The following is a 26,793-nucleotide window of genomic DNA, read 5'->3' on the forward strand; positions in this document are numbered from 1 at the left end:
AAACAACTCATGTGCTATAATAATAATAGCTTGAGTGGATAGAATTAATTTTTATAACGTAAACTTACCTGGTTATAAGTAGGTGTTTAGAAGGGTCTGAACAAGAGTGTTGTCAGATCACAACTGAGCTCACCTGTCACATGACAGCCTTATATATAGCACAGGGACCATTATGACATCACAATGACACTGCAAACGACATCATAATGACATTGCAATGACATCACAATGACATTGCAATGACATCATAAAGTTGGATAACAAACAATAATTTCTAGCTTAAAATTCAAAACCATTAAAAAAAAGAATCCCAAATACTTTTTCCTTTTAAATGCAATTGTGTAAATTAATAACTCTCATTATTAGAGTCTGAAAATTGTAAAATTCTCAGGCAGTAACAAAACCGACTGAATAATATGTCTGTTTGATATTTACAGCTACCTAATCCATAATATTAATAACAACAATAATATAACAATACTACTACTAATAATACAACCAAAAATCCTAATAATAATAATTATAATAAAACAAATTATAATAATTTATAATACTTTGAATATATATATAATGAATTTCCATAACATAAACTTGCCTGGTTATTATAAGGGTCTGAACAAGAGTGTTGTCAGATCACAACTGAGCTCACCTGTCATGTACATATTGATATTGAGGATTCTAACTTGGTGTAACAGGAGGAGTGAGAAAGACCCAGCAAAGAAAAACCGAATAAAGAAGTAGCTTGGGTTGTACTGGATGAAATTCCAAGATTAGCCCCATGTGATGTTGGCTCCTTATGGACTAATCCTCATTATAAACTTGTTTCCACAACCCTTGCAATTAAGAACAAATACCCCAATCAATAAACAGCAGTAAAGAAAATGACTATTCTTCAACTTGGTGGCCTGAAATATCCTGGACATTTTGCCCAACCCCACCTCATTCCTCTTCATTTTAAAAGGTTGCAGAAGTCACTATACAATGAAAATAGGACACGATGATTTATTTTTTTTATAAAAAGTTTATTGAGTTAGTTAAAATGTTAAAAATAAAAAATATTAGTTTCACGTTTTTCTAGGAACATCTTAGTAGGCTTGGCAGTTTTTAAACTTCATTTTCAGGACTGAATTTAGGACAGCATTTGCAGTAGTAGCAGCAACACTTGATGAAAAAGATGATGAAAAATAATACTGTGCAGACTAGAAAACAGAAGCCAAGGACCTTGGCAGCAAAAAGGGTGTCTGCATCGGTGAGTTTGCGGCGCTTGGGTGGTTCTTTGCTCACAGTCAACTTGATAGATGATATTTGCTTTCCGTTAAGCCAGCAAGTGTACAGTCCTTTATCCGTGAATTGTGCAAATTTAATGTGTAGATTGTTCCCATGGTCAATGAAAAGGTTCATGTATTTGCTTGTTCCTATCAGGTATTCGCTGTGGTACAATCTCTCGTCATCTTTGTCCCAGGCTACTGCATCGTCTGGTTTTGATCCTGGACATGTAAACGTCACTTTTCCACCCAAAGTAGAAACATACTTCTGAGTGGGCAACTTGTGTGTTGGAAGAAAACCAAAGCGTTTCTTCAAATACGCTGACAGATTGTTTGCGGCATTCACAACTTTTCCCAGCATGCCTGGTTTGTTCTCGGCACAGGCGACTTCGCAACTCCTGAAAAATATCTCCGCTGGCCGATTGGCAATCAGTGGCTTGAATCTTTCAGGGACGGCGTCTGAACCACATGAAACGTCGTCGCCTTTGATTTGGAAACGTGGATTCATGTAGGGGCTCCTGGCAGTGCACAGGCCCAATTTCCTTTGCTCTCCTCTAACTCCACATCGATCGCATTTGGACCATTGTCCAAAACTGGTGTAGGCTTGAAATCCGTCTGTATTAATATCTGGAAGGGGTTGCTCATCCTTGTCACTGAATATCACTCGGGCATCAGTGGATCGCTGGATATCAAGTTCATAACCATAATAGAACTCGCCTGTCTTTGAGCCACAGATATAAATGCCAGAGTCATCAGGATGGGCGCCGACAATCGTGAGGTCTAAGTCGATGACATCAAACCTTGCATACAAATCGTTTTGGTCCTTATCTCTTGCACTATCCACTATCACTTTATCTTTGACGCTATCCTTAAACAATGTGATGTGCTTGCTGTTAAGATGCCTTTTGTAGTACCATATCACTGATGTGGTGCCATCAGGCTTACATCGGCAAGGAAGTTCAACATTCATATCCTGCAGAAATGCAATCTGCTCAAACATTAAGGTGGCAGGACAGTCCATCTTGGGTAAATCAATCTTTGCATCGCTTTCTAAAGCAATCATTTGGAATGTTATCCGTATCAGAATAATGATAATAAAAAGTGTATTCATTTTCTTCTTGGTGTAATTTCTGAAACACAAACAAAATACAGCAATTAGTCTAATGAACTGGGAATGACAAGAAAACCTACAATAGAGCATTTCCTCCAACTGCCTCTGAACCCCCAGTAATACAGTTAAATACAGTTTGATTTCCCGGTAATGTCCAGCTATAAGATATAATCTGCTTCCATAACTTGCCTTCTTATTAAATATTACACATATCTATATATTCAAAGACATTTTGTTGACCCATAGTGTCAATTTAATAGATACAATTAACTTCTATAACTTACCTTGTTAGAAAGGTCTAAACAAGTGTGTTGTCAGAAAACAACTGAGCTTTGGCTTGCTAGCCTGCTAAATATATAGTGTAGGGACCATTATGACATCACAATGACATTGCAATGACATCATGACGCTGCAACAACATCACAATGACATTGCAATGACATCATAAAGGATGGAGAACAAACAATAATTTCAAGCTTGAAATTCAAAACCATCAAAAATGTTTTTTTCCCAAACAATTTTTCCTTTTAAATGCAATTGCATGAATTATAACTCTTGTTATTAGAGTCAGAAAATTGTAAAATTCTCAGGCAGTAACAATACAGACTGAATAATAGATCTGATATGTACATCCACCTAATGCATATTATTAATAACAACAATAATAATATAACAATACTACTACTACTAATAATAATACAACCAATAATCCTAATAATAAAACAAATAACAATCATTTAGAATACTTTGAATATATATAATGAATTTCCATAACATAGACTTGCCTGGTTATTATAAGGGTCTGAATAAGAGTGTTGTCAGATCACAACTGAGCTCATCTGTCACATGACAGCCTTATATAAAGTGCAGGGACCATTATGACATCACAGTGCATGATGAACAAACAGAATGGGAGCTAACCACATTCAGCTTAGTGTCTGAACACTGAGTGAATAATCAAACTATACACGACAAGCGTTATATCTTTAACTTCAGCCCACCCATAAACAACTCATGTGCTATAATAATAATAGCTTGAGTGGATAGAATTAATTTTTATAACGTAAACTTACCTGGTTATAAGTAGGTGTTTAGAAGGGTCTGAACAAGAGTGTTGTCAGATCACAACTGAGCTCACCTGTCACATGACAGCCTTATATATAGCACAGGGACCATTATGACATCACAATGACACTGCAAACGACATCATAATGACATTGCAATGACATCACAATGACATTGCAATGACATCATAAAGTTGGATAACAAACAATAATTTCTAGCTTAAAATTCAAAACCATTAAAAAAAGAATCCCAAATACTTTTTCCTTTTAAATGCAATTGTGTAAATTAATAACTCTCATTATTAGAGTCTGAAAATTGTAAAATTCTCAGGCAGTAACAAAACCGACTGAATAATATGTCTATTTGATATTTACAGCTACCTAATCCATAATATTAATAACAACAATAATATAACAATACTACTACTAATAATACAACCAAAAATCCTAATAATAATAATTATAATAAAACAAATTATAATAATTTATAATACTTTGAATATATATATAATGAATTTCCATAACATAAACTTGCCTGGTTATTATAAGGGTCTGAACAAGAGTGTTGTCAGATCACAACTGAGCTCACCTGTCATGTACATATTGATATTGAGGATTCTAACTTGGTGTAACAGGAGGAGTGAGAAAGACCCAGCAAAGAAAAACCGAATAAAGAAGTAGCTTGGGTTGTACTGGATGAAATTCCAAGATTAGCCCCATGTGATGTTGGCTCCTTATGGACTAATCCTCATTATAAACTTGTTTCCACAACCCTTGCAATTAAGAACAAATACCCCAATCAATAAACAGCAGTAAAGAAAATGACTATTCTTCAACTTGGTGGCCTGAAATATCCTGGACATTTTGCCCAACCCCACCTCATTCCTCTTCATTTTAAAAGGTTGCAGAAGTCACTATACAATGAAAATAGGACACGATGATTTATTTTTTTATAAAAAGTTTATTGAGTTAGTTAAAATGTTAAAAATAAAAAATATTAGTTTCACGTTTTTCTAGGAACATCTTAGTAGGCTTGGCAGTTTTTAAACTTCATTTTCAGGACTGAATTTAGGACAGCATTTGCAGTAGTAGCAGCAACACTTGATGAAAAAGATGATGAAAAATAATACTGTGCAGACTAGAAAACAGAAGCCAAGGACCTTGGCAGCAAAAAGGGTGTCTGCATCGGTGAGTTTGCGGCGCTTGGGTGGTTCTTTGCTCACAGTCAACTTGATAGATGATATTTGCTTTCCGTTAAGCCAGCAAGTGTACAGTCCTTTATCCGTGAATTGTGCAAATTTAATGTGTAGATTGTTCCCATGGTCAATGAAAAGGTTCATGTATTTGCTTGTTCCTATCAGGTATTCGCTGTGGTACAATCTCTCGTCATCTTTGTCCCAGGCTACTGCATCGTCTGGTTTTGATCCTGGACATGTAAACGTCACTTTTCCACCCAAAGTAGAAACATACTTCTGAGTGGGCAACTTGTGTGTTGGAAGAAAACCAAAGCGTTTCTTCAAATACGCTGACAGATTGTTTGCGGCATTCACAACTTTTCCCAGCATGCCTGGTTTGTTCTCGGCACAGGCGACTTCGCAACTCCTGAAAAATATCTCCGCTGGCCGATTGGCAATCAGTGGCTTGAATCTTTCAGGGACGGCGTCTGAACCACATGAAACGTCGTCGCCTTTGATTTGGAAACGTGGATTCATGTACGGGCTCCTGGCAGTGCACAGGCCCAATTTCCTTTGCTCTCCTCTAACTCCACATCGATCGCATTTGGACCATTGTCCAAAACTGGTGTAGGCTTGAAATCCGTCTGTATTAATATCTGGAAGGGGTTGCTCATCCTTGTCACTGAATATCACTCGGGCATCAGTGGATCGCTGGATATCAAGTTCATAACCATAATAGAACTCGCCTGTCTTTGAGCCACAGATATAAATGCCAGAGTCATCAGGATGGGCGCCGACAATCGTGAGGTCTAAGTCGATGACATCAAACCTTGCATACAAATCGTTTTGGTCCTTATCTCTTGCACTATCCACTATCACTTTATCTTTGACGCTATCCTTAAACAATGTGATGTGCTTGCTGTTAAGATGCCTTTTGTAGTACCATATCACTGATGTGGTGCCATCAGGCTTACATCGGCAAGGAAGTTCAACATTCATATCCTGCAGAAATGCAATCTGCTCAAACATTAAGGTGGCAGGACAGTCCATCTTGGGTAAATCAATCTTTGCATCGCTTTCTAAAGCAATCATTTGGAATGTTATCCGTATCAGAATAATGATAATAAAAAGTGTATTCATTTTCTTCTTGGTGTAATTTCTGAAACACAAACAAAATACAGCAATTAGTCTAATGAACTAGGAATGACAAGAAAACCTACAATAGAGCATTTCCTCCAACTGCCTCTGAACCCCCAGTAATACAGTTAAATACAGTTTGATTTCCCGGTAATGTCCAGCTATAAGATATAATCTGCTTCCATAACTTGCCTTCTTATTAAATATTACACATATCTATATATTCAAAGACATTTTGTTGACCCATAGTGTCAATTTAATAGATACAATTAACTTCTATAACTTACCTTGTTAGAAAGGTCTAAACAAGTGTGTTGTCAGAAAACAACTGAGCTTTGGCTTGCTAGCCTGCTAAATATATAGTGTAGGGACCATTATGACATCACAATGACATTGCAATGACATCATGACGCTGCAACAACATCACAATGACATTGCAATGACATCATAAAGGATGGAGAACAAACAATAATTTCAAGCTTGAAATTCAAAACCATCAAAAATGTTTTTTTCCCAAACAATTTTTCCTTTTAAATGCAATTGCATGAATTATAACTCTTGTTATTAGAGTCAGAAAATTGTAAAATTCTCAGGCAGTAACAATACAGACTGAATAATAGATCTGATATGTACATCCACCTAATGCATATTATTAATAACAACAATAATAATATAACAATACTACTACTACTAATAATAATAATAATAATACAACCAATAATCCTAATAATAAAACAAATAACAATCATTTAGAATACTTTGAATATATATAATGAATTTCCATAACATAGACTTGCCTGGTTATTATAAGGGTCTGAATAAGAGTGTTGTCAGATCACAACTGAGCTCATCTGTCACATGACAGCCTTATATAAAGTGCAGGGACCATTATGACATCACAGTGCATGATGAACAAACAGAATGGGAGCTAACCACATTCAGCTTAGTGTCTGAACACTGAGTGAATAATCAAACTATACACGACAAGCGTTATATCTTTAACTTCAGCCCACCCATAAACAACTCATGTGCTATAATAATAATAGCTTGAGTGGATAGAATTAATTTTTATAACGTAAACTTACCTGGTTATAAGTAGGTGTTTAGAAGGGTCTGAACAAGAGTGTTGTCAGATCACAACTGAGCTCACCTGTCACATGACAGCCTTATATATAGCACAGGGACCATTATGACATCACAATGACACTGCAAACGACATCATAATGACATTGCAATGACATCACAATGACATTGCAATGACATCATAAAGTTGGATAACAAACAATAATTTCTAGCTTAAAATTCAAAACCATTAAAAAAAAGAATCCCAAATACTTTTTCCTTTTAAATGCAATTGTGTAAATTAATAACTCTCATTATTAGAGTCTGAAAATTGTAAAATTCTCAGGCAGTAACAAAACCGACTGAATAATATGTCTATTTGATATTTACAGCTACCTAATCCATAATATTAATAACAACAATAATATAACAATACTACTACTAATAATACAACCAAAAATCCTAATAATAATAATTATAATAAAACAAATTATAATAATTTATAATACTTTGAATATATATATAATGAATTTCCATAACATAAACTTGCCTGGTTATTATAAGGGTCTGAACAAGAGTGTTGTCAGATCACAACTGAGCTCACCTGTCATGTACATATTGATATTGAGGATTCTAACTTGGTGTAACAGGAGGAGTGAGAAAGACCCAGCAAAGAAAAACCGAATAAAGAAGTAGCTTGGGTTGTACTGGATGAAATTCCAAGATTAGCCCCATGTGATGTTGGCTCCTTATGGACTAATCCTCATTATAAACTTGTTCCCACAACCCTTGCAATTAAGAACAAATACCCCAATCAATAAACAGCAGTAAAGAAAATGACTATTCTTCAACTTGGTGGCCTGAAATATCCTGGACATTTTGCCCAACCCCACCTCATTCCTCTTCATTTTAAAAGGTTGCAGAAGTCACTATACAATGAAAATAGGACACGATGATTTGTTTTTTTTATAAAAAGTTTATTGAGTTAGTTAAAATGTTAAAAACAAAAAATATTAGTTTCACGTTTTTCTAGGAACATCTTAGTAGGCTTGGCAGTTTTTAAACTTCATTTTCAGGACTGAATTTAGGACAGCATTTGCAGTAGTAGCAGCAACACTTGATGAAAAAGATGATGAAAAATAATACTGTGCAGACTAGAAAACAGAAGCCAAGGACCTTGGCAGCAAAAAGGGTGTCTGCATCGGTGAGTTTGCGGCGCTTGGGTGGTTCTTTGCTCACAGTCAACTTGATAGATGATATTTGCTTTCCGTTAAGCCAGCAAGTGTACAGTCCTTTATCCGTGAATTGTGCAAATTTAATGTGTAGATTGTTCCCATGGTCAATGAAAAGGTTCATGTATTTGCTTGTTCCTATCAGGTATTCGCTGTGGTACAATCTCTCGTCATCTTTGTCCCAGGCTACTGCATCGTCTGGTTTTGATCCTGGACATGTAAACGTCACTTTTCCACCCAAAGTAGAAACATACTTCTGAGTGGGCAACTTGTGTGTTGGAAGAAAACCAAAGCGTTTCTTCAAATACGCTGACAGATTGTTTGCGGCATTCACAACTTTTCCCAGCATGCCTGGTTTGTTCTCGGCACAGGCGACTTCGCAACTCCTGAAAAATATCTCCGCTGGCCGATTGGCAATCAGTGGCTTGAATCTTTCAGGGACGGCGTCTGAACCACATGAAACGTCGTCGCCTTTGATTTGGAAACGTGGATTCATGTAGGGGCTCCTGGCAGTGCACAGGCCCAATTTCCTTTGCTCTCCTCTAACTCCACATCGATCGCATTTGGACCATTGTCCAAAACTGGTGTAGGCTTGAAATCCGTCTGTATTAATATCTGGAAGGGGTTGCTCATCCTTGTCACTGAATATCACTCGGGCATCAGTGGATCGCTGGATATCAAGTTCATAACCATAATAGAACTCGCCTGTCTTTGAGCCACAGATATAAATGCCAGAGTCATCAGGATGGGCGCCGACAATCGTGAGGTCTAAGTCGATGACATCAAACCTTGCATACAAATCGTTTTGGTCCTTATCTCTTGCACTATCCACTATCACTTTATCTTTGACGCTATCCTTAAACAATGTGATGTGCTTGCTGTTAAGATGCCTTTTGTAGTACCATATCACTGATGTGGTGCCATCAGGCTTACATCGGCAAGGAAGTTCAACATTCATATCCTGCAGAAATGCAATCTGCTCAAACATTAAGGTGGCAGGACAGTCCATCTTGGGTAAATCAATCTTTGCATCGCTTTCTAAAGCAATCATTTGGAATGTTATCCGTATCAGAATAATGATAATAAAAAGTGTATTCATTTTCTTCTTGGTGTAATTTCTGAAACACAAACAAAATACAGCAATTAGTCTAATGAACTGGGAATGACAAGAAAACCTACAATAGAGCATTTCCTCCAACTGCCTCTGAACCCCCAGTAATACAGTTAAATACAGTTTGATTTCCCGGTAATGTCCAGCTATAAGATATAATCTGCTTCCATAACTTGCCTTCTTATTAAATATTACACATATCTATATATTCAAAGACATTTTGTTGACCCATAGTGTCAATTTAATAGATACAATTAACTTCTATAACTTACCTTGTTAGAAAGGTCTAAACAAGTGTGTTGTCAGAAAACAACTGAGCTTTGGCTTGCTAGCCTGCTAAATATATAGTGTAGGGACCATTATGACATCACAATGACATTGCAATGACATCATGACGCTGCAACAACATCACAATGACATTGCAATGACATCATAAAGGATGGAGAACAAACAATAATTTCAAGCTTGAAATTCAAAACCATCAAAAATGTTTTTTTCCCAAACAATTTTTCCTTTTAAATGCAATTGCATGAATTATAACTCTTGTTATTAGAGTCAGAAAATTGTAAAATTCTCAGGCAGTAACAATACAGACTGAATAATAGATCTGATATGTACATCCACCTAATGCATATTATTAATAACAACAATAATAATATAACAATACTACTACTACTAATAATAATAATAATAATACAACCAATAATCCTAATAATAAAACAAATAACAATCATTTAGAATACTTGGAATATATATAATGAATTTCCATAACATAGACTTGCCTGGTTATTATAAGGGTCTGAATAAGAGTGTTGTCAGATCACAACTGAGCTCATCTGTCACATGACAGCCTTATATAAAGTGCAGGGACCATTATGACATCACAGTGCATGATGAACAAACAGAATGGGAGCTAACCACATTCAGCTTAGTGTCTGAACACTGAGTGAATAATCAAACTATACACGACAAGCGTTATATCTTTAACTTCAGCCCACCCATAAACAACTCATGTGCTATAATAATAATAGCTTGAGTGGATAGAATTAATTTTTATAACGTAAACTTACCTGGTTATAAGTAGGTGTTTAGAAGGGTCTGAACAAGAGTGTTGTCAGATCACAACTGAGCTCACCTGTCACATGACAGCCTTATATATAGCACAGGGACCATTATGACATCACAATGACACTGCAAACGACATCATAATGACATTGCAATGACATCACAATGACATTGCAATGACATCATAAAGTTGGATAACAAACAATAATTTCTAGCTTAAAATTCAAAACCATTAAAAAAAAGAATCCCAAATACTTTTTCCTTTTAAATGCAATTGTGTAAATTAATAACTCTCATTATTAGAGTCTGAAAATTGTAAAATTCTCAGGCAGTAACAAAACCGACTGAATAATATGTCTGTTTGATATTTACAGCTACCTAATCCATAATATTAATAACAACAATAATATAACAATACTACTACTAATAATACAACCAAAAATCCTAATAATAATAATTATAATAAAACAAATTATAATAATTTATAATACTTTGAATATATATATAATGAATTTCCATAACATAAACTTGCCTGGTTATTATAAGGGTCTGAACAAGAGTGTTGTCAGATCACAACTGAGCTCACCTGTCATGTACATATTGATATTGAGGATTCTAACTTGGTGTAACAGGAGGAGTGAGAAAGACCCAGCAAAGAAAAACCGAATAAAGAAGTAGCTTGGGTTGTACTGGATGAAATTCCAAGATTAGCCCCATGTGATGTTGGCTCCTTATGGACTAATCCTCATTATAAACTTGTTTCCACAACCCTTGCAATTAAGAACAAATACCCCAATCAATAAACAGCAGTAAAGAAAATGACTATTCTTCAACTTGGTGGCCTGAAATATCCTGGACATTTTGCCCAACCCCACCTCATTCCTCTTCATTTTAAAAGGTTGCTGAAGTCACTATACAATGAAAATAGGACACGATGATTTATTTTTTTTATAAAAAGTTTATTGAGTTAGTTAAAATGTTAAAAATAAAAAATATTAGTTTCACGTTTTTCTAGGAACATCTTAGTAGGCTTGGCAGTTTTTAAACTTCATTTTCAGGACTGAATTTAGGACAGCATTTGCAGTAGTAGCAGCAACACTTGATGAAAAAGATGATGAAAAATAATACTGTGCAGACTAGAAAACAGAAGCCAAGGACCTTGGCAGCAAAAAGGGTGTCTGCATCGGTGAGTTTGCGGCGCTTGGGTGGTTCTTTGCTCACAGTCAACTTGATAGATGATATTTGCTTTCCGTTAAGCCAGCAAGTGTACAGTCCTTTATCCGTGAATTGTGCAAATTTAATGTGTAGATTGTTCCCATGGTCAATGAAAAGGTTCATGTATTTGCTTGTTCCTATCAGGTATTCGCTGTGGTACAATCTCTCGTCATCTTTGTCCCAGGCTACTGCATCGTCTGGTTTTGATCCTGGACATGTAAACGTCACTTTTCCACCCAAAGTAGAAACATACTTCTGAGTGGGCAACTTGTGTGTTGGAAGAAAACCAAAGCGTTTCTTCAAATACGCTGACAGATTGTTTGCGGCATTCACAACTTTTCCCAGCATGCCTGGTTTGTTCTCGGCACAGGCGACTTCGCAACTCCTGAAAAATATCTCCGCTGGCCGATTGGCAATCAGTGGCTTGAATCTTTCAGGGACGGCGTCTGAACCACATGAAACGTCGTCGCCTTTGATTTGGAAACGTGGATTCATGTACGGGCTCCTGGCAGTGCACAGGCCCAATTTCCTTTGCTCTCCTCTAACTCCACATCGATCGCATTTGGACCATTGTCCAAAACTGGTGTAGGCTTGAAATCCGTCTGTATTAATATCTGGAAGGGGTTGCTCATCCTTGTCACTGAATATCACTCGGGCATCAGTGGATCGCTGGATATCAAGTTCATAACCATAATAGAACTCGCCTGTCTTTGAGCCACAGATATAAATGCCAGAGTCATCAGGATGGGCGCCGACAATCGTGAGGTCTAAGTCGATGACATCAAACCTTGCATACAAATCGTTTTGGTCCTTATCTCTTGCACTATCCACTATCACTTTATCTTTGACGCTATCCTTAAACAATGTGATGTGCTTGCTGTTAAGATGCCTTTTGTAGTACCATATCACTGATGTGGTGCCATCAGGCTTACATCGGCAAGGAAGTTCAACATTCATATCCTGCAGAAATGCAATCTGCTCAAACATTAAGGTGGCAGGACAGTCCATCTTGGGTAAATCAATCTTTGCATCGCTTTCTAAAGCAATCATTTGGAATGTTATCCGTATCAGAATAATGATAATAAAAAGTGTATTCATTTTCTTCTTGGTGTAATTTCTGAAACACAAACAAAATACAGCAATTAGTCTAATGAACTGGGAATGACAAGAAAACCTACAATAGAGCATTTCCTCCAACTGCCTCTGAACCCCCAGTAATACAGTTAAATACAGTTTGATTTCCCGGTAATGTCCAGCTATAAGATATAATCTGCTTCCATAACTTGCCTTCTTATTAAATATTACACATATCTATATATTCAAAGACATTTTGTTGACCCATAGTGTCAATTTAATAGATACAATTAACTTCTATAACTTACCTTGTTAGAAAGGTCTAAACAAGTGTGTTGTCAGAAAACAACTGAGCTTTGGCTTGCTAGCCTGCTAAATATATAGTGTAGGGACCATTATGACATCACAATGACATTGCAATGACATCATGACGCTGCAACAACATCACAATGACATTGCAATGACATCATAAAGGATGGAGAACAAACAATAATTTCAAGCTTGAAATTCAAAACCATCAAAAATGTTTTTTTCCCAAACAATTTTTCCTTTTAAATGCAATTGCATGAATTATAACTCTTGTTATTAGAGTCAGAAAATTGTAAAATTCTCAGGCAGTAACAATACAGACTGAATAATAGATCTGATATGTACATCCACCTAATGCATATTATTAATAACAACAATAATAATATAACAATACTACTACTACTAATAATAATACAACCAATAATCCTAATAATAAAACAAATAACAATCATTTAGAATACTTTGAATATATATAATGAATTTCCATAACATAGACTTGCCTGGTTATTATAAGGGTCTGAATAAGAGTGTTGTCAGATCACAACTGAGCTCATCTGTCACATGACAGCCTTATATAAAGTGCAGGGACCATTATGACATCACAGTGCATGATGAACAAACAGAATGGGAGCTAACCACATTCAGCTTAGTGTCTGAACACTGAGTGAATAATCAAACTATACACGACAAGCGTTATATCTTTAACTTCAGCCCACCCATAAACAACTCATGTGCTATAATAATAATAGCTTGAGTGGATAGAATTAATTTTTATAACGTAAACTTACCTGGTTATAAGTAGGTGTTTAGAAGGGTCTGAACAAGAGTGTTGTCAGATCACAACTGAGCTCACCTGTCACATGACAGCCTTATATATAGCACAGGGACCATTATGACATCACAATGACACTGCAAACGACATCATAATGACATTGCAATGACATCACAATGACATTGCAATGACATCATAAAGTTGGATAACAAACAATAATTTCTAGCTTAAAATTCAAAACCATTAAAAAAAAGAATCCCAAATACTTTTTCCTTTTAAATGCAATTGTGTAAATTAATAACTCTCATTATTAGAGTCTGAAAATTGTAAAATTCTCAGGCAGTAACAAAACCGACTGAATAATATGTCTGTTTGATATTTACAGCTACCTAATCCATAATATTAATAACAACAATAATATAACAATACTACTACTAATAATACAACCAAAAATCCTAATAATAATAATTATAATAAAACAAATTATAATAATTTATAATACTTTGAATATATATATAATGAATTTCCATAACATAAACTTGCCTGGTTATTATAAGGGTCTGAACAAGAGTGTTGTCAGATCACAACTGAGCTCACCTGTCATGTACATATTGATATTGAGGATTCTAACTTGGTGTAACAGGAGGAGTGAGAAAGACCCAGCAAAGAAAAACCGAATAAAGAAGTAGCTTGGGTTGTACTGGATGAAATTCCAAGATTAGCCCCATGTGATGTTGGCTCCTTATGGACTAATCCTCATTATAAACTTGTTTCCACAACCCTTGCAATTAAGAACAAATACCCCAATCAATAAACAGCAGTAAAGAAAATGACTATTCTTCAACTTGGTGGCCTGAAATATCCTGGACATTTTGCCCAACCCCACCTCATTCCTCTTCATTTTAAAAGGTTGCAGAAGTCACTATACAATGAAAATAGGACACGATGATTTATTTTTTTTATAAAAAGTTTATTGAGTTAGTTAAAATGTTAAAAATAAAAAATATTAGTTTCACGTTTTTCTAGGAACATCTTAGTAGGCTTGGCAGTTTTTTAAACTTCATTTTCAGGACTGAATTTAGGACAGCATTTGCAGTAGTAGCAGCAACACTTGATGAAAAAGATGATGAAAAATAATACTGTGCAGACTAGAAAACAGAAGCCAAGGACCTTGGCAGCAAAAAGGGTGTCTGCATCGGTGAGTTTGCGGCGCTTGGGTGGTTCTTTGCTCACAGTCAACTTGATAGATGATATTTGCTTTCCGTTAAGCCAGCAAGTGTACAGTCCTTTATCCGTGAATTGTGCAAATTTAATGTGTAGATTGTTCCCATGGTCAATGAAAAGGTTCATGTATTTGCTTGTTCCTATCAGGTATTCGCTGTGGTACAATCTCTCGTCATCTTTGTCCCAGGCTACTGCATCGTCTGGTTTTGATCCTGGACATGTAAACGTCACTTTTCCACCCAAAGTAGAAACATACTTCTGAGTGGGCAACTTGTGTGTTGGAAGAAAACCAAAGCGTTTCTTCAAATACGCTGACAGATTGTTTGCGGCATTCACAACTTTTCCCAGCATGCCTGGTTTGTTCTCGGCACAGGCGACTTCGCAACTCCTGAAAAATATCTCCGCTGGCCGATTGGCAATCAGTGGCTTGAATCTTTCAGGGACGGCGTCTGAACCACATGAAACGTCGTCGCCTTTGATTTGGAAACGTGGATTCATGTAGGGGCTCCTGGCAGTGCACAGGCCCAATTTCCTTTGCTCTCCTCTAACTCCACATCGATCGCATTTGGACCATTGTCCAAAACTGGTGTAGGCTTGAAATCCGTCTGTATTAATATCTGGAAGGGGTTGCTCATCCTTGTCACTGAATATCACTCGGGCATCAGTGGATCGCTGGATATCAAGTTCATAACCATAATAGAACTCGCCTGTCTTTGAGCCACAGATATAAATGCCAGAGTCATCAGGATGGGCGCCGACAATCGTGAGGTCTAAGTCGATGACATCAAACCTTGCATACAAATCGTTTTGGTCCTTATCTCTTGCACTATCCACTATCACTTTATCTTTGACGCTATCCTTAAACAATGTGATGTGCTTGCTGTTAAGATGCCTTTTGTAGTACCATATCACTGATGTGGTGCCATCAGGCTTACATCGGCAAGGAAGTTCAACATTCATATCCTGCAGAAATGCAATCTGCTCAAACATTAAGGTGGCAGGACAGTCCATCTTGGGTAAATCAATCTTTGCATCGCTTTCTAAAGCAATCATTTGGAATGTTATCCGTATCAGAATAATGATAATAAAAAGTGTATTCATTTTCTTCTTGGTGTAATTTCTGAAACACAAACAAAATACAGCAATTAGTCTAATGAACTGGGAATGACAAGAAAACCTACAATAGAGCATTTCCTCCAACTGCCTCTGAACCCCCAGTAATACAGTTAAATACAGTTTGATTTCCCGGTAATGTCCAGCTATAAGATATAATCTGCTTCCATAACTTGCCTTCTTATTAAATATTACACATATCTATATATTCAAAGACATTTTGTTGACCCATAGTGTCAATTTAATAGATACAATTAACTTCTATAACTTACCTTGTTAGAAAGGTCTAAACAAGTGTGTTGTCAGAAAACAACTGAGCTTTGGCTTGCTAGCCTGCTAAATATATAGTGTAGGGACCATTATGACATCACAATGACATTGCAATGACATCATGACGCTGCAACAACATCACAATGACATTGCAATGACATCATAAAGGATGGAGAACAAACAATAATTTCAAGCTTGAAATTCAAAACCATCAAAAATGTTTTTTTCCCAAACAATTTTTCCTTTTAAATGCAATTGCATGAATTATAACTCTTGTTATTAGAGTCAGAAAATTGTAAAATTCTCAGGCAGTAACAATACAGACTGAATAATAGATCTGATATGTACATCCACCTAATGCATATTATTAATAACAACAATAATAATATAACAATACTACTACTACTAATAATAATAATAATAATACAACCAATAATCCTAATAATAAAACAAATAACAATCATTTAGAATACTTGGAATATATATAATGAATTTCCATAACATAGACTTGCCTGGTTATTATAAGGGTCTGAATAAGAGTGTTGTCAGATCACAACTGAGCTCATCTGTCACATGACAGCCTTATATAAAGTGCAGGGACCATTATGACATCACAGTGCATGATGAACAAACAGAATGGGAGCTAACCACATTCAGCTTAGTGTCTGAACACTGAGTGAATAATCAAACTATACACGACAAGCGTTATATCTTTAACTTCAGCCCACCCATAAACAACTCATGTGCTATAATAATAATAGCTTGAGTGGATAGAATTAATTTTTATAACGTAAACTTACCTGGTTATAAGTAGGTGTTTAGAAGGGTCTGAACAAGAGTGTTGTCAGATCACAACTGAGCTCACCTGTCACATGACAGCCTTATATATAGCACAGGGACCATTATGACATCACAATGACACTGCAAACGACATCATAATGACATTGCAATGACATCACAATGACATTGCAATGACATCATAAAGTTGGATAACAAACAATAATTTCTAGCTTAAAATTCAAAACCATTAAAAAAAAGAATCCCAAATACTTTTTCCTTTTAAATGCAATTGTGTAAATTAATAACTCTCATTATTAGAGTCTGAAAATTGTAAAATTCTCAGGCAGTAACAAAACCGACTGAATAATATGTCTGTTTGATATTTACAGCTACCTAATCCATAATATTAATAACAACAATAATATAACAATACTACTACTAATAATACAACCAAAAATCCTAATAATAATAATTATAATAAAACAAATTATAATAATTTATAATACTTTGAATATATATATAATGAATTTCCATAACATAAACTTGCCTGGTTATTATAAGGGTCTGAACAAGAGTGTTGTCAGATCACAACTGAGCTCACCTGTCATGTACATATTGATATTGAGGATTCTAACTTGGTGTAACAGGAGGAGTGAGAAAGACCCAGCAAAGAAAAACCGAATAAAGAAGTAGCTTGGGTTGTACTGGATGAAATTCCAAGATTAGCCCCATGTGATGTTGGCTCCTTATGGACTAATCCTCATTATAAACTTGTTTCCACAACCCTTGCAATTAAGAACAAATACCCCAATCAATAAACAGCAGTAAAGAAAATGACTATTCTTCAACTTGGTGGCCTGAAATATCCTGGACATTTTGCCCAACCCCACCTCATTCCTCTTCATTTTAAAAGGTTGCAGAAGTCACTATACAATGAAAATAGGACACGATGATTTATTTTTTTATAAAAAGTTTATTGAGTTAGTTAAAATGTTAAAAATAAAAAATATTAGTTTCACGTTTTCTAGGAACATCTTAGTAGGCTTGGCAGTTTTTAAACTTCATTTTCAGGACTGAATTTAGGACAGCATTTGCAGTAGTAGCAGCAACACTTGATGAAAAAGATGATGAAAAATAATACTGTGCAGACTAGAAAACAGAAGCCAAGGACCTTGGCAGCAAAAAGGGTGTCTGCATCGGTGAGTTTGCGGCGCTTGGGTGGTTCTTTGCTCACAGTCAACTTGATAGATGATATTTGCTTTCCGTTAAGCCAGCAAGTGTACAGTCCTTTATCCGTGAATTGTGCAAATTTAATGTGTAGATTGTTCCCATGGTCAATGAAAAGGTTCATGTATTTGCTTGTTCCTATCAGGTATTCGCTGTGGTACAATCTCTCGTCATCTTTGTCCCAGGCTACTGCATCGTCTGGTTTTGATCCTGGACATGTAAACGTCACTTTTCCACCCAAAGTAGAAACATACTTCTGAGTGGGCAACTTGTGTGTTGGAAGAAAACCAAAGCGTTTCTTCAAATACGCTGACAGATTGTTTGCGGCATTCACAACTTTTCCCAGCATGCCTGGTTTGTTCTCGGCACAGGCGACTTCGCAACTCCTGAAAAATATCTCCGCTGGCCGATTGGCAATCAGTGGCTTGAATCTTTCAGGGACGGCGTCTGAACCACATGAAACGTCGTCGCCTTTGATTTGGAAACGTGGATTCATGTAGGGGCTCCTGGCAGTGCACAGGCCCAATTTCCTTTGCTCTCCTCTAACTCCACATCGATCGCATTTGGACCATTGTCCAAAACTGGTGTAGGCTTGAAATCCGTCTGTATTAATATCTGGAAGGGGTTGCTCATCCTTGTCACTGAATATCACTCGGGCATCAGTGGATCGCTGGATATCAAGTTCATAACCATAATAGAACTCGCCTGTCTTTGAGCCACAGATATAAATGCCAGAGTCATCAGGATGGGCGCCGACAATCGTGAGGTCTAAGTCGATGACATCAAACCTTGCATACAAATCGTTTTGGTCCTTATCTCTTGCACTATCCACTATCACTTTATCTTTGACGCTATCCTTAAACAATGTGATGTGCTTGCTGTTAAGATGCCTTTTGTAGTACCATATCACTGATGTGGTGCCATCAGGCTTACATCGGCAAGGAAGTTCAACATTCATATCCTGCAGAAATGCAATCTGCTCAAACATTAAGGTGGCAGGACAGTCCATCTTGGGTAAATCAATCTTTGCATCGCTTTCTAAAGCAATCATTTGGAATGTTATCCGTATCAGAATAATGATAATAAAAAGTGTATTCATTTTTTTTTTTTTGGTGTAGTTTCTGAAACAGAAAGAAAATACAGCAATTAGTCTAATGAACTGGGAATGACAAGAAAACCTACAATAGAGCATTTCCTCCAACTGCCTCTGAACCCCCAGTAATACAGTTAAATACAGTTCGATTTCCCGGTAATGTCCAGGCTATAAGATATTATCTGCTTCTATAACTCGCCTTCTTATTAAATATTACACATTTCTATATATTCAAAGACATTTTGTTGACCCATAGTGTCAATTTAATAGATACAATTAATTTCTATAACTTACCTTGTTAGAAAGGTCTATACAAGTGTGTTGTCAGAAAACAACTGAGCTTTGGCTTGCTAGCCTGATAAATATATAGTGTAGGGACCATTATGACATCATAATGACATTGCAACTACATCACAATGACACTGCAACGACATCACAATGACATTACAATGACATCATAAAGGATGGAGAACAAACAATAATTTCAAGCTTGAAATTCGAAACCATCAAAAAAAAATTTCCCAAACACTTTTTCCTTTTAAATGAATACTTTGAATATATAAAATTAATTTCCATAACATAAACTTGCCTGGTTATTAGAAGGGTCTGAATAAGAGTGTTGTCAGATCACAACTGAGCTCATCTGTCACATGACAGCGCAGGGACCATTATGACATCACAGTGCATGATGAACAAACAGAATGGGAGCTAACCACATTCAGCTTAGTGTCTGAACACTGAGTGAATAATCAAACTATACACAACAAACGTTATATCTTTAACTTCAGCCCACCCATAAACAACTCATGTGCTATAATAATAATAGCTTGAGTGGATAGAATTAATTTTTATAACGTAAATTTACCTGGTTATAAGTAGGTGTTTAGAAGGGTCTGAACAAGAGTGTTGTCAGATCACAACTGAGCTCCCCTGTCATGTGACAGCCTACACAGTGCACAGACCACTATGACATCACAATGGGCGGAAAACAAACAGAATATAAGATAACCGCATTCAACTTAGTGTCTGAACTCTGTGTGAATATCCAAACTATAGACAACAAAGATAATGGGGCCTATTTTATAAACACTGGGCAAATTTGCACCTGGGCAGTATCCCATCGCAACCAATCAATGACTAGCTTTTCTCAGTCAGCTGCAGGTTGAACAATGAAAGCAATGGTTGCTATGGGTTACTGCCCAGGTGCAAATTTGCGCAGTGTTTATAAATGAACCCCAATGTCTTTCATTTCAGCCCAAGACACACTCTATAATAATAATAATGATGATAATAAAGGCCATAAAGAGGGAATTTTATTTAAAGTTATTGACTGGGTATTATGTAAAACACTGCAGCCCTATGCTGAGATATTGGGATAGCAGGAGCCTCCATGGGTTATTGTAACTTCTAGAACTCATCTAATAACCTAATATCTTACAGCAGAGGAAAACGATCCCTAAAACAGTCAAGCAGTATCATGTGCCCTCTGCTAAGTTCTAAAAGCCTTTGGACATCTGCAGCAAATAAGAGATTTTGAGCATTTTGCTTCTAGCCCAAGGCCTCCACAGCCCATTAGCATTGATGTCTGAAGATGACCCCGAGTAGATAGATACATAGACAATATACAAGTCACAATACAAGGCTAATTAGTAGTGATGGAAAAATCTAACCCATTTTGCTTGGCCATAATTAGCAAAACGGTTAAGATTCGACAAAATGCATTGAAATCAATGGGGACATATATTTTTTTTTGGATGTGCAACAAATTTTTGACGCGCAACAAATTTTTTTCACCCGTTAAGAGTCTATGGAAGTCGTAAGAATTGCGCTCATCGCTACTAATTAGTATTTAATTCAGATTTACATTACATAAAGGGCTGGATTTGATTGTGAGTTGCACCCCCACCTGGCGCACACACCCCCTTGCTGTGGACAACTTTAAGGGCAGGGGCACACAAAGCTACTGGGGGAGATTAGTGGCCCAGCGACAAATCGTTTCTTCTTCGGGCGACTCATCTCCCCGAACTGCCTCCCCACCAGTTACAATCGAAATCACCGGCGGGATGGCTTCGTTTTTCAAGTTGCCTCACGAGGAAACTTCGGACGACTTCGACAAACGAAGCACGAGTGCCATCCCACAGACGATTTCGATTGTAGTCGGCGGGGAGGCAGTTCGGCCCACATTCATTTTTAGGCTTTTGTTCTCCTTTCAGATAAACGGCGTTTATAAAACGCAAGAGACTAGTGAACTCTAGTGGACTCATTGAGGAATTACAAGATTAACTTTACACTGTCGTTGAATTTTTGTACTGGTTTATCTCCTCCACTTTGTGGCCTTTGTTTCAATTACAGGTTAGGGGATTTCATTGTGATAGATGGGTGGTTATTTTACCCATGAGAAAGCGCCTAGTGAGGACTGAAATATTACATACACTAACAAAGAGAATTCGGTTTTTGCATTTCAACCCTATAAGATGTTTTGTCTCTACCACCGGTAGATACCCTTCTTCTTATCTATTGATTTAAAGCACTGCTGTCTGTTCGCCTTTAAGTTAACTTTTAGTTATAGAATGGCCTTAGAATTCTAAGCAACTTTTCAGATGGTCTTCATTATTTATTTTTTAAAGTTTTGTACTTATTTGCCTTTTTCTTCTGACTCTCTTGAGCTTTCAAATGGGGGTCACTGACCCAATTTAAAAGACAAATGTTCTGTAAGGCTACAGCTGTATTGTTATTGTTGCTTTTTATTACTAATCTTTCTATGCAGGCCCCACCTATTCATATTCCAGTCTGTTGTTTAAATCAATGCATGGTTGCTAGGGTAATTTGGATCCTAGCAACCAGATTGCTGAAATTACAAACCGTAGAGCTGCTGAATAAAAAGCTAAATAAATGAAAAACCACAAATAATAAAAAATGAAAGCCAATTTCAAATTGTGTCAGAATATCACTCTCTACAGCATACTAAAAGTTAATTCCAAGGCGAACAACCCCTTTATTGATTTGCAACGAACCCTATATTTTGTTTAAGCTGCCCAGAACACACTGAGCATGTGCAGTGCCATTGGCACGTGCAACAAAATCCAAGATGGCCACCCCCTATGCACAATGTTATAGGCCTGAATCTTTAATGTTCTGGTGATTCTATACCTTTAGGCTAATACAGTAAGTACGGTATATAAAATACAGCATTTTTTAGGTTTAGTTAAGTTCTCCTTTATGCCTTGGTCCGAATTTTGTGATTTGCACTTTGTTCAATGTGCTGACTCTTTTATAATAAGGCCAACTGCCTCCAGGGTGTTATATTTCCCTCTTCCCCTCTCAGTCTCATAATAACGTAGATACATGATTGGTGCGCGAAAAAGGATCAGGCCTCCAACCCTTCTTCTGCGCTACTCTCAGCCAAGGTACAGGGCAAAGGGGCAACTAATGGGGAGGATTCAATGCAGTTTTGGAGGCGGAATTTAAACCAAAGGGGTTCTTCACCTTTAAACTTTTATTTTTTTAATAATTAATTTTTTTTTAGTTGTTTAGTTTTGTATTCAGCAGCTCTCCAATTTGCATTTTTACCAGTCTGGTTGCTAAAGTCGACATTACCCTAGCAACCATGCATTGATTTGAAGTATGAATAGGCGAGGCCTGCAAAATAAGTAATATAAAGTAGCAATAACAATAAATTTGTAGCCTTAGAGAGCATTTGTTTTTGGGGTCAGTAACCCCCTTTTGAAAGCTGGAAATAGTCGGAAACAGAAGGCAAATAACTCAAAAACTATAAAAAAAAAATGAAGACCAATCGAAAAGTTGCGTAGAATGAGCCATGCTATAATATACTAAAAGTTAACATAAATCTGAATTCGCCGCACTTCTCCATGCGAAGTTTTGCCAGAGCGCCACTAATTTACTAAAATCCGAAGTTGCGCTCGGGGAGGCGAAAGGTAGCGAAGTTGCGCTAGTGCTAATTAGTCAAGCAAAGCGAAGTTACGCTAGTGATGCCTAATTTGCCATACGGCGCCAAGTTAAAGTACAATGGACGTATATGTAGCAGCAAATACATTACACTACACAAGCCTGGGAAAGCTTTATAAAATAAAATAAAGTTGTTATTTTGCCCTATACATGTGCCCACTGTATAGTTTAGGTGCCATATGTTAGGAAATGTAGGGGGGAAGGAGGGTACCCCCAAAAAAAATTACAATCTTTTTCAGCCTATCACCCTTAAAAAGTAAAAGACGCCAGCGTTTTTTGGGACTTGGAAAAAAATGTAAACTTTTTTTGAAGCAAGCCCTATCTACTGTATTGCACTTCGCCTGGTCTGATGTGGCGAAGGCAAGTCTGGTGCAAGAGGTAACGTTCAGTAAAATGTTCAAGTTAGTGAATTAGCGTAGCAACTTCGCCTGGCGTAAGGGTGCGAAGTGTCGCCAGACTAGGTCCACTTCGCTAGCGAATTTACGCCAGCACCCGTTAGTAAATCAGCGAAGTAACGAAATGACGTCATGCTGGCGAATTTGCGCTGGTGAATTTTGCCCCTTAATTCCTTGCAGAAAGGTAACATGATTAAAGGGTTAAAAGAAATGTTTCTACACCGCAGCACTTCATCGGGAGAGAGTCGCTGTAAACAATGTAATCGGGAACCTCAGAGAGTAACAAAGATTATTTGTGTTTCTATTGTTTGGTCTGTAGCAGATGTAACACACTGTTTGGATTCTCCTGGGAGTGGGTGAAATTAGGAGGGAGTCTCAGCTGCTCCCTAGTTTGCTCCGCCATCAAAGCACCTCCAGTATTTTTGTTTGTGTGTTGTATTTGGCAGAAATGGGAGGGAGTGAATAGGAGAGGTGCAGTCTCGTGTATTGCACCCACTGTCCCCGAGGCGCCTCCTCGCCCCTGGAGAAAGGGCAAGACTTTTACTCTCTCTCTCTCTGTGTCTATTCGGAGTCTCATTCCATCCCCATCTCGCTGTGTTTGTCAAATATATTCTGTTTATTTTTCTTTTCATTCTTGCTGTTTTTAATACAAATCATGATGGTTTCTGCTAAACAGGGATAAACAAATACTACTTTCGATAGCAATTACATTTACTTGCAACCTTTAATGAACGTCTTTTGGAAAGTGCTTAAAATAATATTTTCCTTTTATTGTGCAAGAGCAGTTTTTGGGTGGAGTTTCCCTTTAAGTGGTGGCATTACTTGCCTATTAGAGGGTCTAATTTGACATAGTTATGTCTATTTGGTTCTAGTCTAGTAGTTAGGCAGGTAATGTAATAGACTTAAATGTTTAAACTTGATGGCCGTGTGTCTTTTTTCAACCTTACTTACTATGTTAGTCGTGTCAGAACTGAATACACGACATGGCAGTTGTTTTTCCAGTCTAGAAGTTGAGATTGGGGGGTCAATTATTAAGTGTGAGACAAAGGTGCAAGACAAGGGTTCAGTCCATCTTGTTTTTCAAACTTTGAACACAGCTCTGCCCTGCATTGTATTTATGAGGGGCAGACTGAGGGAAGCATATAGATGCCCCTAGGGTTGCCACCTGGCCAGTATTTTACCGGCCTGGTGGGTAAAAATGCCAGTTGATCCCAATGTTATTGAACCCATCTATTGACTTGAACGTCATTCAGAATGGTTTTGACACAAGCCACTATGGAGTCCTATACCCAGATCTAGGTGCAGATTGCTGTCTGGCCCAGAACACCTTTTTAATGAGACATGCATTTGCACCCGTAATGCTTTTCAGGACAGGTCGGAACTCGGGATAGGAAGAGGCGCATGCCCAAGGTTCAATGGTGGGAATGTACCTCTTCTGCATGTGTTCCCCTAGTTTTGACCATCTGTAAGTCCAGGGGATTCAATGGGTGAGTTGCCCGTGCCTGCGGTGGTCATCCAAGTCCAGCCAAGGAAACAAGTGGTCATGAGAGTGGAGTTTGAGGGGAGGGCTTGCCTTGAGCGCCCACAAACTTGATGACCTGATGACTTGAACATGTCCATGGTTAAAGCCCCTGATTCTATTGAGTAAGGAGAATTATATCTTGAGAGTAAACACCAACAGGGACTATAACTTTTTCTACATACTTTTCCACATTGTTACACAATTACATTTAGCACAACTATATTCCGACAACAATCCCCTATCAGATAACCATTCCGTTTTGGATGTATGTGAAATTGACCCAGCAACGCCCAGTTATATGCTTGTTCTGTAAATACAAGTTCTGCAACCCACGGCCCTTCATCCTCTTTTCCAATCAAAGTTTTCTTTAAAATGGGGTCCCCACCTTGTCTAACTCCAGCGAATTACTATAGTTGAACTGTTCTTAATGGAGGTAAATGAGAAAGGAATCCAGAGTTTAGAAGAAAGGATATGGCTCTCTGAGGATTACATACAAATATAAATCCCTAATAATGAAATGCAGGACAGGGCATGGAAGTGATAAGACAACATGTTAGGAGGCAATTAATGAACCCACAGGACAGATGACTTATTACACAAATGTCAATTCTAATTTTTATCTAATAATTCAGCCTTGGGTCAAGCTAATCATTTTGACTACACATGGAAAGATCAGCATGTCCTGAAGTGGATGGCCTCAAATATTTACCCACCAAGGGCCATTAGATGATGGAAACTTCACTGCAACCAGCTAGCAAACTGCAGTACTAGTAGGTCAGTTCCACAGGTGGCAACAGTTCTTGCCACCCATGTTGCTATTTGCTTCATCAGCTTGAGAACTGCTTGGATCTTCAACACAGGGCTCTCAGATACTGCCACTAGCGTAACATACCTCAATTGGGCTTCCCACAAAAATAATTTTCAGGGTCTCCACCAGGTCCGGACTGAGAATTAAAATAGGCCCTGGCATTTCAGGTACACAGAGGCCCAATCAGCCCACATAGAGGCCCAAACAGCCCTCACCAGCCCACTAAACACTGACTTTCTATGGGACCTTATAGCAGCCCCTCTAGCATTTGCCAGAACCCACAGATTGCCAGTCCGGGCCTGGTCTCCACCACCTATGAAGACCTGCACCCTAAGTTATAACTGTCCACCCACCCCTATGTTCATGGACATGTGCTAGCTACTTTTTAGTACAAGAAGAGGAGCAAGGCAAGCAGGTACCATGTAGAACCATACAGGAATCCTAGTGGTCGAGGCTTTGTTTTGCCCCAACCCCCCTGCAATGGCAGTGTCTGTTGCATGGTAGTTATGCTACTGGCTGCTGCCAAATAACATTGGATCCCACAATCAAAAATGGTATGTTGCTGCCATATTTTCAATGAATATTTGCATAAAAATAAAGCTCTATGATAGCTTAACATTCCTTGAATGAACATTATCACACAGAACATAAACCATTGGCAAGGCTGCTGTGCCATTTCTCTGGTGTCTGTCCCCAAAGGAGGTGATAAAAGAGCAGATAAAAGGCAAGGGCACTTAAGAAAAAGGAAGCTGTGTTGGGGTGGGGAGGTGGTGAGATCTGACCATTATCAGAGGGAAAAGCTT

The 26,793-nt window shown here is 37.5% G+C and overlaps 6 protein-coding genes across 6 annotated transcripts; all 6 read right to left on the reverse strand.

Annotated features, from left to right (window-relative positions):
• Window positions 1-550: 550 nt before the first annotated feature.
• LOC121398272 (Ig-like V-type domain-containing protein FAM187A) lies at window positions 551-2,893 on the reverse strand. The gene has a single exon (XM_041577255.1). It carries the CDS (start codon window positions 2,464-2,466, stop codon window positions 1,105-1,107), a length of 1,362 nt encoding a protein of 453 aa, XP_041433189.1. The 5' UTR covers window positions 2,467-2,893; the 3' UTR covers window positions 551-1,104.
• A 1,521-nt stretch (window positions 2,894-4,414) lies between these two features.
• Window positions 4,415-6,272, reverse strand: LOC121398265 (Ig-like V-type domain-containing protein FAM187A). Its single transcript, XM_041577210.1, has one exon. The coding sequence runs from the start codon at window positions 5,753-5,755 to the stop codon at window positions 4,484-4,486; it is 1,272 nt and encodes a 423-aa protein (XP_041433144.1). The 5' UTR covers window positions 5,756-6,272; the 3' UTR covers window positions 4,415-4,483.
• Window positions 6,273-7,811: 1,539 nt separating this feature from the next.
• LOC121398277 (Ig-like V-type domain-containing protein FAM187A) lies at window positions 7,812-9,662 on the reverse strand. The gene has a single exon (XM_041577273.1). The coding sequence runs from the start codon at window positions 9,233-9,235 to the stop codon at window positions 7,874-7,876; it is 1,362 nt and encodes a 453-aa protein (XP_041433207.1). The 5' UTR covers window positions 9,236-9,662; the 3' UTR covers window positions 7,812-7,873.
• A 1,484-nt stretch (window positions 9,663-11,146) lies between these two features.
• Window positions 11,147-13,052, reverse strand: LOC121398280 (Ig-like V-type domain-containing protein FAM187A). Its single transcript, XM_041577282.1, has one exon. The coding sequence runs from the start codon at window positions 12,623-12,625 to the stop codon at window positions 11,264-11,266; it is 1,362 nt and encodes a 453-aa protein (XP_041433216.1). The 5' UTR covers window positions 12,626-13,052; the 3' UTR covers window positions 11,147-11,263.
• A 1,593-nt stretch (window positions 13,053-14,645) lies between these two features.
• LOC121398274 (Ig-like V-type domain-containing protein FAM187A) lies at window positions 14,646-16,434 on the reverse strand. Its single transcript, XM_041577270.1, has one exon. The coding sequence runs from the start codon at window positions 16,005-16,007 to the stop codon at window positions 14,646-14,648; it is 1,362 nt and encodes a 453-aa protein (XP_041433204.1). The 5' UTR covers window positions 16,008-16,434.
• A 1,575-nt stretch (window positions 16,435-18,009) lies between these two features.
• On the reverse strand, window positions 18,010-19,309 carry LOC121398294 (Ig-like V-type domain-containing protein FAM187A). Its single transcript, XM_041577353.1, has one exon. The coding sequence runs from the start codon at window positions 19,303-19,305 to the stop codon at window positions 18,034-18,036; it is 1,272 nt and encodes a 423-aa protein (XP_041433287.1). The 5' UTR covers window positions 19,306-19,309; the 3' UTR covers window positions 18,010-18,033.
• Window positions 19,310-26,793: the final 7,484 nt, after the last annotated feature.

This window comes from Xenopus laevis, chromosome 9_10L, assembly GCF_017654675.1.
Source record: "Xenopus laevis strain J_2021 chromosome 9_10L, Xenopus_laevis_v10.1, whole genome shotgun sequence".
Taxonomy (NCBI): Eukaryota; Metazoa; Chordata; class Amphibia; order Anura; family Pipidae; genus Xenopus; species Xenopus laevis.